General features: G+C 35.8%; 1 protein-coding gene across 1 annotated transcript; it reads right to left on the bottom strand.

Annotated features, from left to right (window-relative positions):
* Positions 1-5,366: 5,366 nt before the first annotated feature.
* On the bottom strand, positions 5,367-13,140 carry ABHD17B (abhydrolase domain containing 17B). Its single transcript, XM_006765280.2, has 3 exons — positions 12,672-13,140; positions 9,362-9,541; positions 5,367-6,870 (listed from the first exon to the last, which is right to left on the bottom strand). Exons 1-3 carry the CDS (start codon positions 13,136-13,138, stop codon positions 6,651-6,653), a joined length of 867 nt encoding a protein of 288 aa, XP_006765343.1. The 5' UTR covers positions 13,139-13,140; the 3' UTR covers positions 5,367-6,650.
* Positions 13,141-13,353: the final 213 nt, after the last annotated feature.

Genomic DNA, 13,353 nt, shown 5'->3' with positions numbered 1-13,353 from the left:
ACCTATGGGGGGGGGGAGGGGGGGTGGAGGGTAGAGGGGGTGTGGTGACCGGGTGGAGGGGTGCTATGGGGGGAAAAGGAGGAACAGCTATAATAATCTGAACAATAAAGATTTAATTAAAAAATTTGTTAACTTATGCATTTTGTCAAATTAGGGAGCAGAAAAATATTTTCTTCATAGAGTAGTTTCAATCAAAGTGTGAAACTACTTCCCCTCTCTCTAAGTTCTGGCAAAATGAATTTAATTATTTTTATTGATTTTAGAGAGAAGGGAGAGAGAGAAAAACACATCAGTTTGTTGTTCCACTTATTAATGTATGCATTGGTTGATTCTTGTCTGTGCCCTGACAGGGGATTGAAGTGAACACTGAGAAGTACTGTGAGAACTCCAGGACAGTTGGAAGTAGATTTTGTATTTATTAGCTTGTGTTTAGGGCAGCTAAATGAATGGTAACCCTACCTGGACAATTTTTTTAAAGGGATTGTCCCTCTGGGTTGAACTGCTGCTTTAAAAAATTACTCCATCTTAATCCTTTGGTTTTTGGATAAAGCAAAGTAGTGACTCTGTGATCAACACATTGTAATAAAATAAAAGACAGATTATAAGAATTTGACCAAGGTATATATTCTTGTAGGTCATATATTTTTTAAAAGAAAATAAAGTAAAATACATTATAATAAAAATTTGATCAAGATACAGAGTATGTTGTGGATCATTTTTGTTTGTTTCATTAGAAAGGGAACTACATTAAGAAACAAAAGGGTTTACATTTTAAAATCCTCCATAAGAGATTAAATCTTGTTAGTATCTCCTGGTAATTAATATTTAAAAGTTAAACATCAAACCTCTAACAAACTAAATTTGAATAATTAATTCTTATAATAGTGGAGAACTGTAACTGAAAAAAAATGTATTCAGGACTCCCTCCCACCCCCCTATCCCCGCCTCTGGAAATACGAGCACCCAGGATTTGCCAGTACAGATGAAATCTTTTCTGAAGCCATGGGAACTTCATGTCAGCTGACCCCAAATCATTTGTCTTGCCTCCAGCATTTCTAGTTTCACTCTTAAAACTCAGAACACAAAGACAGTATGTTTGGGGAATACAGTACATGTTTGGAGCCAAACTGTCAGGAGGACAGGATTGGACAAAAGGCACATTTGCTGTGGCTCATTCAGCTGTTGCCACTTTCCCCGGAAGGACCATCATTTTTAAGGCTTGACACACAGGAACTTTTGGTTGCTTTAGATTCTACCAGTCACATGAATATGGCTAAAGTAAGAAATGGGCCAACTTTCATCATAGACTTAAGAGTGTTCTCTGCAAATTTGTTAGTAAGTTGGCACATTATCAAGAATAAAAACTCCCTCCAAATTATCTACAATTCATGACCTGATCCTCTTAATTTCTAAACATAGATCAATCTTTAGACATAAACAACCCCTTATATTTTTATATTCCTTGAGAGCACTGAAAGAATTCCCATTTAAGATTGTCATTTAATTTTCATAGTATATCTCCAAGGTCGACAAAATGGGTATTATCAGTATCCCCTTTAATTGGTAATAATACTGTGGCTCCAAGAGATCAATTAGTATGGCTAAGCTTCCAAACACGACCTACCTTCCATCCCCCCTTGTACTGTTAATTTTGCTATTTTCTTCTCTAACATAATTAAAAAATACAAAAGGAAAATATAAAGTTACAGCTGCAAATTACAAAGCTATCTTATTGACTTAAAACTCTGAAATGAAAAAAAATGAAATCTTACCTCTCTCGAACATTTCTTTCTCACACAGTATGAATTCAGTTGCCAGGAAGCTTTCAGTTATTAAGAGAAGGGTACATCCACAGTCGACCCTTGAAAAACAGAGATTTGAACTGTCTGGGTCCTCTGAAATCCAGGTGTTTTTTTAAAAAATAAATACAGCCAGTCCTTCCTATCCTGGATTTCCTACATGCAGATTCAAACAACTGTGGATAGACAACAGTATCTTCAACATTCCCAACTGTAGATTCCAAACCCTGGTTGTATCTGTCTGTGGATTGTATAAATTTTGGGGAGTTTAAGTTGGGTACAGCATTAGCCTATGCATGGGAGGGTCTCAGGTTCAATTCCCAGTCAAGGGCACCTACCTGGGTTGCGGGTTTGATGGCCCTGGTTGGGGTGCGTGCGGGAGGCAACTAATTGATGTATCTCTCTCACATCCATGTTTTGCTCTCTCTCTCCCCCTTCCCCCCCCTCCCTCTCTTCCACTCTGAAAAATAAAAATCAATGGCAAAAAATTCCTAGGGTGAGGATTAACAACAAAAAAAAGTATGTGGGAATTTTTGACTGAGCAGGGGGTCATATTTAAAAAGCATTTTTGTAAAATAATATGTATGTACCTGATTGTTGGGCTTATACATATAGAAATGTAATATATGTGTAATATAATCACCAACAGCACAAATGAGATGAATGTGAGCAAAACTATATTAGCCTGAAGAAATGACTGCAGATGGTAAACTAACAGTTACAACAATGCATTGTTGGATTTGTAACATGAATAGTTGTAATATGTAGGCATTGTCTAGAAAATACTTTCATTACATGTAGTACTACATGAGAGTAAGTTTAGATATTATATGGTACAATTCATTATATTCCTTGACAAAACAAAAACACTAAAAACAAACCTCTTCTTTTGGCTACTTGTATTTGCTGCTCTGACAGCCAGGATAAAAATATGTCTGAGAGCTACTTCTCCTTGGTTTATACTGGGCTCCTGGTTTCAGAGGCCTAAACTTCTTAAAAAGTTTCTTCCCCTTCTTTTATTATAATAATAAAAATACCATAGCAACATAAAGGATAACTTTTAAAATTGGACCTCCCCCAACCCTCTCCCAGCCCGCTCCCGCCAGTTGGCTGATTATATACACACACGAGGGAGAAGATAGCTGCATGCAGCTGCGAGCTGCAAGTGTAACATGGAAAGGGGAGGGCAGGGTCTGCAGTCTGGCCTTCAGAGCTCAAAGTCCGATAACAAGGTGGCTAACCTTCTATGTTACAAACAATTCAGCCTGTTCCTGGGATCGGAGAATTGTCAGTGTTCTGGAGGCAAACTCCTGGAGGGGGTGAGGGTCCGGGCACAGCAACCAAATCAAAGCGTGTCCTGTCCTTGGTCTGTTCTCAAAATATATGTATTTTTCTGAGCAATGGACCTATTGAGGCATCTTATCTTTTTAAACTGTTTCATCCTCCAGTTTCCCAGGGTAAGAAAACTTATCTATAGCTAGTAAGGTGAATAATTATTAAACAACTGTGGCTCCATCCTTACTACATGCCCACTATTGCTTTGACAAAAAACTTCACTGTATTTATTCCCTCCTGGTTTTATTCCATAGGCATTCATATTTTATTTTATGGAGGTGTAACCACTTACCTATATTTTTGTACTTGGTATTACATTGGATATTAGCAAATTTCATTATCATTCGTGATAGCATTACATATATTCAGGGATATCTAAGTATTTTCTTGTGTCCATCCCACCTGCCCATTCTATTTGGTAGTGGTGGAAGTAGGAGGCTTGGGGCCTAGACTTCCAGACTCAAAGACAAACCAGAATATACCAGAAAAGAACACCACACACCAAAATCTTGAACTTTGGTGAATATAAATGGTCTGACTTGACCAAAGTTTTAAACTTGTATTTACATAATTTGAAATTGTTTAAATACAAACACTTATAAACATCACCTGAAAAGGTTTATAATATAAAAGGCTAATTAGAAGTTTTGATTTAAAGTCTATGAATCCACCAAGTTGGCAGGTACATTTAAGATTTTTGAACTACCAGCTACCCTTCTTACCTTTTTAATTAGCTGCCTTAAGCAGTAATTTTAGAAATAACAACTCGAGATTCATTTAGTACAATAGCTGAAATTTACAGTTTATCACTAGATGCAAGATACCAGATTTAAAACAGCATTTCTTCCATTTTTCTAATGTAAGAATCTCATTTCTTAAAGCATACTACTAAAACTTTTTTTTTTTTACAGAGAGGAAGGGAGAGGGATAGTTAGAAACATCCATGAGAGAGAAACATCGATAGGTTGCCTCCTGCACGCCCCCTACTGGGGATGTGCCCACAACCAAGGCACATGCCCTTGACCAGAATTGAACCTGGGCCCCTTCAGTCCGCAGGCCGACGCTCTACCCACTGAGCCAAAACGGTTAGGGCACTACTAAAATTTTTTAATAGATGTTATATAATTGTATTTTGCAAGTTCAGTACATGGCCTACAGGAGGAAATAGAGGGTATAAAGTCATTTCAAGTCTTATCTGGCTCTAATGAAAAAAAACCAGTTTAACAGCTTTTAGCTCATTGACATTCAAAAACTATGCTTTACTTTTTTTTTTATAGGGTTGCTTTTCTTTTTTTTTAAAAAAAATATTTTATTTCAGAGAGAAAGGGAGAGGGAGAGATAGAAACATCAATGATGAGAATCATTAATTGGCAGTCTCCTGCATGTCCCACACTGGGGATTGAGCCTGCAACCTGGGCATGTGCCCTGACCTGGAATTGAACCATGACCTCTTGATTCACAGGTCGATTCTCAACCACTGAGCCACACTGGCCAGGCCCATAGTTATTTTTTATACTGAGCTCTAATCTGCCATTTTCACTTTGTTCTACTCTGTCAAAAAGAATAAATCAGTTTCTGAAGTTGGCTTCCATATTATTTCTAATTAAGCTAAAAACTCCAGATTTTGTCTGCAAACTTTTGACAAATGCAGTTTCATATTTCTATCAATGGCTTTCTATTGTTTCAAGGACAGTAATCAGGGTCCATGATACCACATATAACTGTGCCCCTAACTAGCTTGCCAGCCTCATACCATCCTTTCCATTTGACCTCTGGCCAATCTTAATTTTAAATACACCATTCTTCTTCCAGGCTTCCACATACTATTCCCCTCAGCCAGTAATGTTTCACCTGGGCCACATAGGTTTAGTCATTTTTAAAGCTCAGTTGAAAAACTACTTCATGGGACTCTACCTTATACTGTGAAGTCTATGAGATATGGCCAATGTCTATCTTTATCAGGCCTAAGGTTTTGTAAGCTTTAAACATGCAATAAATATTCATTGTATGAATATGGAATTAATCAAAGAAAACATTCAGCTAAACTCTGGGGTGTATGTTGTACAAAGAAGGAATTGTATAGGCTCCAAGACAATCTTGAGAAAGAAAAACCCCTCCAAAGGAAAGAAGTTAATAAAATTTAGAAAACTATAGAACTATTAAGATGAACAGTAACTTTTCTTCACCCTTTATAGGAGGCAGAGAACATGGAAGAAGGCAAACAAGCACAGCTGAGTGGTATATTTGTTTTACTGTTAATTTGACACATCTGATCCAAAGCATTCACAATACTTGATATACTTTGAAGAGAATCATATACTATAGTCTTAGACATAACCGCAGAACAAGCAGAACAATTAAAACTACGTAAGGCCTTAAAAATATCCACAGTGTGTATTATTTCAATATCATTCATTTACAAGTGAGACTACATACCATTAATTTATTTTTTCTTTTTCTTTCATTTTTTAAATTCAGGAATGATTCATTCAAGGAAAGGCAACTTAGTTTTTGTTTGTTTTATTTTTTACTACATTGGTTAATATAAAAGTTATGAATTAAATGTTTTCTGATCTCCTACATCAGGAGTGAATCCATGAAATTCTTAGATAATAATCCAAACCAATAGGTCCTATTGTTAAAAATAGCCAAAGTGAAAAGGGACTAAAGCCAGTCTGTGGTCTTGAAGAGCATCCAATGGACTTTCAGGTTTTCTTATAATGAAGAGTACTGCAAAATTTAAAACAACGTTGCATACAAAAGTCATTCTTGAAGCTCTAAATGCCTTTTAAATAACTAAAATAAAAATTTTAAGTAGTTGCCTCACAGTACCAAACTTATAAATCAAAACTAGTTAAAATTCAGTGCTATCGTGACTTCTCATTTACAAGGTAACTAGTTGGTAAATTAACAGATGGCATAAAAATTAAGACTTAAATCATTTTTTTTTTTATTTTTTAGAGGAGAAAATGTATGATAACCAGGGAATACAGAAAATCCAATGTACTTTACAATAGAATAACTGTTTACACCTCTATTCCTGTTCAACAGGGTTTGGGTCATCTCTTGTGAATTTGTGTGTTTTCTCAGTACTTGAATTGTTTCAGATATACAGCTTTTTATTGAAAGAATATTACATTTGTATACCAGGATAAGATTTGGTACATTGAGATGTTTTAAAAATATTTATAAATTTGTTTCTCATATGCAAAAGCATTTGGCAATACTTTTACAGCATTTGATTTCATAGAATTAAAATTTCATACAGTACTTATATCTTGATGTTAAAAAAAATTCACAGAAAAAAATATAAATTACACAGCCCGACTGCATGACACTGTTATTTCCAGTTATAGTTCTGGTAATTAAAACCTTCATTAAGTCTGTAAACAAATCATTACCTGTACATTTATGAAGGCAACTGACATGATTTGCAAACAAAACCTTCAGGTTTTATGTTCTTTACCAAAGAGTGCAGTTCAGCAAAAGAAAACCCGGTATGCAAATTTACAGATTTTACAAATTTACCAATTCCTGTGACACAAACTGTTTCAACCTTTCAAGGTATTGCCCATAAAGTTCCACATCATTGTGACCTGCCCCTTCAACCCACAGAGGCTCCACAGGTCTTTGGCAACGCTCAAACAATGCAAGGCCATGTGAAAAGTCAATGACTTCATCTTCAGTCCCATGAATTATTAATACTGGAGAGGTTATTTTAGAGATTTTGTCAATACTGTAGAGAAAAAGGAGGGGGAAAGTCAATGAATTAACTATGAAAAGGAGTGTAAAACAAACTTTCTTGTGCTATATCAGAGAGATAATTCAAAAACCAGAATCTATCCAGAAGGAATTCAAAATGATTCAAACCCTACAGCACCTTTACATACAGTGTTCATGTCTTGCACAGAAAAACTGAGGTTGCAAGGAAACTAAAGACCATTTCAAGTATGCTAATTTCATACCTTTCTACACTCATATATGGCAGGATTTTTGTTTGTTTTACGGTATTAACTCACAAAAATAGAGCAAATGTAGTAAAACATAAAAAATTTTGGAGTTGAACAGTAGATAGGAGAAAACAATTTTTAAGAGGACAGAAGGTAAAGTGAAGAACCAACCCAATTTATACCATGGAAGACAGGAGAAAACTAGGAAATGGCAGGGGGATGAAGGTGGGTGATTGAAGTATTTACAATTTGTTCAAAGAAATAATTTAGGTCCCTCTCTGTCGGCGTCATTCCCTACTTTTTGCAGCAGGGTAATTGCACTCCACCCAAAACTGTGGGGTTTGTAGACTAAGGGATTGCCAGACACAGTTTAGGGCAGAGGTATCAGAGGCCAAGTGGGCATATACATACTGGCTGCTGTGAACCCTTTCTCCCTACTGGGCTTCCAGAACTGGCATCCAGGACTTCATTCACCAAGGGGGAGTTTTAGAAAGTCTTCTTTGGAGACTATACCCACTTTAAAAGGAAAAATATATAAATATTGGTATGGGGGTTCGGGTGGGGATCCCTAGTTAATTGGCTTGACCAGATCACTCTACAGTGAAGCTCACAGTCAACAAGTCTTAATCACCCGCTTCAGATCAGCACTGTAGTTCCTCTTCCTTACTATGAGCAGACAACCAAGAATTACCAGACATCAGAGGATTACACTAACATAAGACAGAGATTAAAACAATCAGAATTTAAAAGGCAACACAAAGGAGACATAAATTACAGAGATTACACATAAAACAAAACAAAAAACTTAAAAAATTCAGAGAGAGAGAGGGATAGGGAGGGAGGCTTGGGGGCACTATAATCATAAAATGAGGATAGAATTATAAAAAGTAAAAACATTATCAATGAAATTATTCAAGGCTGCATTTGGTTAAGGAAAGATGTTTGGGTATATTATTTGCTGTCAGACAATTCAATACTAAAGGTCTTTTTCTAACAGTAAACTGTTAGTGCTGTCCTCTCTGTTGATGCAATAATGAAAGAGGGAGGCAGACAAGAGAGAGAAATTTTACGGCAATAGTATTACCTCAAATACCTTCCTATCATCTCTATGATTCAGCTAAACAGAAGCAATGTAATGGACATACCTTCTAACCTACCATTATCTAAAACAAAAACAAACTGAAAATAAAAATCAAATTCCCTCCAATAGCCTGTTCTGGTGATAAAATCACATGTACTATAAGCATCCCTTCAAAAGTGACTTCTGACTTGCTAATGATGAAAAAAAAAAGAAGTTTTTAAAATGACCCTTGATGTTCTTATAAAGAATCAAGTGATGCCCTAGCCGGTTTGGCTCAGTGGATAGAGTGTCGGCCTGTGGACTGAAGGGTCCCAGGTTCGATTCCGGTCAAGGGCACAATGCTCAGATTGCAGGCTTGATCCCAAGTAGGGGCCATGCAAGAGGCAGCCAATCAATGATTATCACTTATGTTTCTTTCTCTTTCTCGCTCTCCTCTCTCTCTCTCTCTCTGAAATCAATATTAAAAAAATTAAAAAAGAACCAAGTGATGACTTGGCCTTTGGTCCACCTATCATTCATAAAAAATATCCTCTTTAATGTTGCCAATTAGGCAAAGAAAAGAAAACTTATATTTGCCAGATTCTCACTTCTTGAATTGGTGGGAACTACCATCTTGTCTTAAGAAGCAGAAGTATCCCTTCTTTCAAATTTGTCTAACACCTTATGTTTGTAGACTTTATGGCGGCAATACTTACCCTAGTTCATTTAAGACTCAACTTTTTTTGCAATTCACTACTTTTGTCAATCAGATACCAATACATATCACTCATTTTTATTCACACGTGTCTCATTTTCCCTCTACTTGTTCCTTTCTTTCAGTATTGTGTCTCAATGAATGGTATCACCACCCAGGGAATTATGTTCAAGTTCTTTTACTTAGTGAGCATCCTCTATCCAGCCTGACATTTAGTTCTATCAATCTTGTTTCTCAAAATCATTTTGTCTCTAATACTAATGCCATTGTCTGGTTAAAAGGCCCTCAGTACTTTGCACCTGAATCACTACTGCTCAAACATTTCAGTTTCCTGACTGGTGTCTATTACCACCTGCTTAAGTTAATTTTTCACAATTTCTGTAAGATATGAAAAATATTAGCTCATGGATGAGTGATTTGTATCATGAATACCTTAAGTGATGGGTTAAAATTCCCCTCAAAAGTTTCTTTGAATTCAAGTATTTTGAATATTGGTACTTACTTTGGGAATGCATCAAAACAGTAGGTTTTCTTGGTATCAGGAAAAGCAACTCGCATTCCTGAGGTCAAAGGAGAATGAAGAATAACAGCAGCACTCTCGTATCGAGCAGCAAGATCCACAGATGGTACTGTCCCTATACTTTGGCCATATATAATCACATTTTCAGGGCGAATGCCATATCTACAAAGTTCAGAAATTGGAAAAAAAAAAAAGAGTTGGACTGGTATGGAAATGTTCAATCATCCCTAACAACTTAACTTTATAACCGAATGACTTAGACAATGTCAACAAATTTGTATTTAAACTTTAAGTTTCTTAGTCATCACTATTATATTTAATGCTCTAGTAAAATCTATTGTCTTAGCTTATTTCATTTTTCAATTTAATCTTTTGGAAAAATTGCTGAGGTCTTTTTAAGTTTCAATCTTAAAAATTTTGTATTAAACCACTTATATAATTCAATATAGCATATTATTGACTAAACTTGGAACATATTAACACTAATATTTTAATGATTGATATTTAATATAGTATTTACCTTCCATTAAATGTAAGAAACATTACTTCTCTAGACATCAAAAGTAGATCGTTTCCTTTTCTGAAGTTGGTCATATTGGTGAAAATGTAACATATAGTTACAGTATAGAATGAATGCACACATTATTTTAGTCAATAGCAAATTACTATATTTCTTGAAATCTGCCTTTACTTACCATAGAAATGGATTAGTGATTGAAAAGATAGACAGATGAATGAAAATTCCAATGACATACAATTCAGTTAACTATGAATAGACTTCATGCTAAAATCTCAAGAGTATTGCTTTCTTCCCTTTAAAAAGGGTTCGGATTTAAATACGTAAACTCATTGAACTCAGTAATATTGGGTACATACTATGTTCCAGGCACTATTATTACCTGTCTACAGTATAACTGTCCCAACTATAAAACTACTGCAAGTGCAAGTGAGATGCTACAGGAGCTAATGAATGTGGGGTTAAGGGTTAAGTGACATCAAATATGCCTTTCCACTTCAGTAATCACTTCTGGCTGCTAAGGGCCATTTGATCAACAGCTTTTAATCTTTTGAAAAGGTAATAGAGCTTTCCAAATTATCTGAGCATTCACCAGGAAAGAACAAGACAAGCCCTGTGTGCTCCCTATGGCCCTTTCCAGGGGCACACGCCTATTTGAACTATCCAGCTAATGACATCCCCTCCACTGTTTCTTTCAATCAGTCCTATATTCAAGCATTTGGATATTTCCAGAGTTTGGGTTCCATCTACTCCAGACTGACTCTCAATGTAAGTAAACTCAGAAAAGGTTTCTTTACAACAGACCTGGCTGTGCATATTTTATAGGAATGAAAATTGGGAAAATGAACATTTGCAGCATCAGCATAACTCTTAAGGCTGCACAGATGCTGTTAGCTGAGTAGCAGCATTGTTGGTGGCAACTATAGGTTTTAGGCTAAAGTTAGTGATGGGCAAGGTTCCAGAGCAGCAGAGGCAGCTGCCAATGTCACATCAGAGGACTCCAAGCAATAACAGAATTTCAGAATAAAAGTTAGAAAAGACTTTAGAGACGATCTACTCTGGTTCAGCTGCTTACTGAGCAGATATTCAAAGTCAGAGTAAGTTAGTGACAGATCTATAATTTGAACCCAGGAATCCTGACTCCCAGTCCAGTGTTTTTTCTATTACAACACAAAGATAATGATTTCAAAATTTGTAGGTGAAGGCTGCATAGTGAATATTAGTCCCTTATTTTCTCTCGCTAGATCAGAAGTTCAGAAACTTAAGGTTATTATCAATGATCCTAAAAAGAAGACCAGACCATTCAAGTAATAACCACTTAAACTCATTATTTACTTTTCCCTTCCTGATTACTTAAGAAGCACTAACAATAAAGGCTGTCTGCTTTAACTTAGCATCTTTAAGAAACATACCTGTCCACTGGAGTTACCCTTTAAAATAGTGAATTATGGTATATAAATTATAACTCAATAAATCTGTTATTAAAGAATATATTACTGCCCTGGCTGGTGTGGCTCAGTTGGTTGGGCTTCATCCTGTGCAGTAGAGATTATTGGTACAACTCCCAGTCAGGGCACTCAATCCCTTGTGGGGGACATACAGAGGCAGCTGATCGATGTTGCGTTCTCACATCAATGTTTCTCTCTTCTCCCTTATACCCTCTCTAAAAAGCAATTTTGTCATTTAAGGTGGTTTTTAACATTCTGTTCTTCTACCCAACCCTGAACTCCTTCCCTACTACTTATATTACTTACCATCTATTTTTTTCTTATTCATCAAATACGTTTTCATATCATTTCAACTGATTTAAGAATCCTCTTTATATAGAACTTTGCTATGAGAGTTGAGTTTTATTACATATCTTGGAGGGGTAAATGGTTCTAAAAATTTAATTTTGATTGTTGATACTATTACAGATGTCCCCATTACCCTCCTCCTCCCCACTGCCCTTGCCTACCTCTACCCAGTCCCCACCAACTCCTCTCTGGCCATCACCATACTGTTGGTCTGTGTCCATGGGTTATGTATATATGTTCTTTTTCTTTTCTTTATGTCCTTAGCTTCTATCTAAAATACTGTGGAAGTCAGGCAGCTTATCAATGTCTAATAGGAAGAATAACTCATACTAAGATATCTACTTACTGCATGCTAAATAATGAGATAATACACTGAAGTTTACAAAATTGCATTATTTTTTTAGAAGATTTGTAAGTATCCTGGTGACTAGGTAAGACTAACACAATTTCTAGCTTCCAAAAAAATGTAGTTATAAACAAAGAATAACTGACATAGTAACAGATATTATGAAAATGATTTATCATAGCATTAACTTTTCTTCACTTGAGAGCCTCTCCAAATTTTGAGTCCAGAATGAAAGTAAAATCTGTTTTATAGAATGAAAACTTTAAACATAGTTCCATTAAGATAACTTTAAGCCACATCTTCTAGGAGATAATTATATAGAATAATGCAAACCATGGCTTAGGATTTTAACAAAAACAATGCTTCCTCTTACACTGTTAATGACAGGTCAAGTCAATGAGTAATTAGCTAAATCACATTTTCTCTCAATCTCATAAAATGCTGCAATTTTGAAAAAATGTTTTTTATATCACACTTTAATTCAATTACAATCTAATTTTAACTCTTCATAGGTATATAATGGTAAATACAGTCTCTATTTAGCACTTTAAAATGTGTTATAAAAAGTTTTTATTTTATTCTAATACAAGACAATTTTCCCAAGTGTAGAAAATCATTCCCATCACCATTTACCTTGTCCTAAGAGCAAGCCAAGCAGCTTCTATGTCTGCATAGAGGTTCTTCTCCGATGGTTTCCCAGAACTGGCACCATATCCAGAATAATCATATGAGAATATGTTACAGTTAATCCGTGATCCCAATCCTATGTAAAAGCTGCTCATCTGACCAAGATCAACAGCATTTCCATGGGAGAAGAGTAAGGTGTATTTGGCATTGGGTGAGCAACGCACAAACATGCAGGCAATTCTGTTGCCTTTACTGGTTCTAGTCATGAAACATTCCATAGCATCTTTTTCTCTAGAAGAATACTGCCAGTCAGCTCGTTCTGATAGGTGTAAAGTCCAGCGGCTTCCACTTTCATCACACATTAGTGTGTAAGTTGGATCAGGTGGCAAAAATGCTAATTTTGAAGCAATTTTCCCTGGACAAGGTGGACAGCAGAAGAGGCAACATAGCTCACTAAATGAAAGATTATTCATCTTCTGAAAAAGAAAAGAAGATAGCAAATATTTTAATCACTGAATTGTGCATTCTGCATTCTCGTACAATAGAAAGTTAAAACAAAGACACCAGTAGCCAGTGTCTACTACTATTATTTCAAGTTATCTTCAACCAAAACAGATTTTGGGAATCTTTCTAGAAATACTGTAATTCCTGGATGAGGCAAATGTTCCTGATCAGGAGAGAGACTATA

This window comes from Myotis davidii, unplaced genomic scaffold (assembly GCF_000327345.1).
Source record: "Myotis davidii unplaced genomic scaffold, ASM32734v1 scaffold616, whole genome shotgun sequence".
Lineage (NCBI taxonomy): Eukaryota > Metazoa > Chordata > Mammalia > Chiroptera > Vespertilionidae > Myotis > Myotis davidii.
The sequence above is the reverse complement of the archived record's forward strand: the minus strand, read 5'-3'. Positions and strand labels throughout refer to the sequence as shown.

What these genes read in the sequence shown, in the direction of transcription:
- ABHD17B (XM_006765280.2), bottom strand. Translation starts at nt 13,138, where the DNA reads ATGAATAATCTTTCATTTAGTGAGCTATGTTGCCTCTTCTGCTGTCCA. An exon ending in TGGCTTGCTCTTAGGACAAG is followed by an intron (nt 9,542 to 12,671) that starts GTAAATGGTGAT and finishes TGAACTTTGTAG; the next exon opens with ATATGGCATTCGCCCTGAAA. An exon ending in TGTTTTGATGCATTCCCAAA is followed by an intron (nt 6,871 to 9,361) that starts GTAAGTACCAAT and finishes TTTTCTCTACAG; the next exon opens with TATTGACAAAATCTCTAAAA.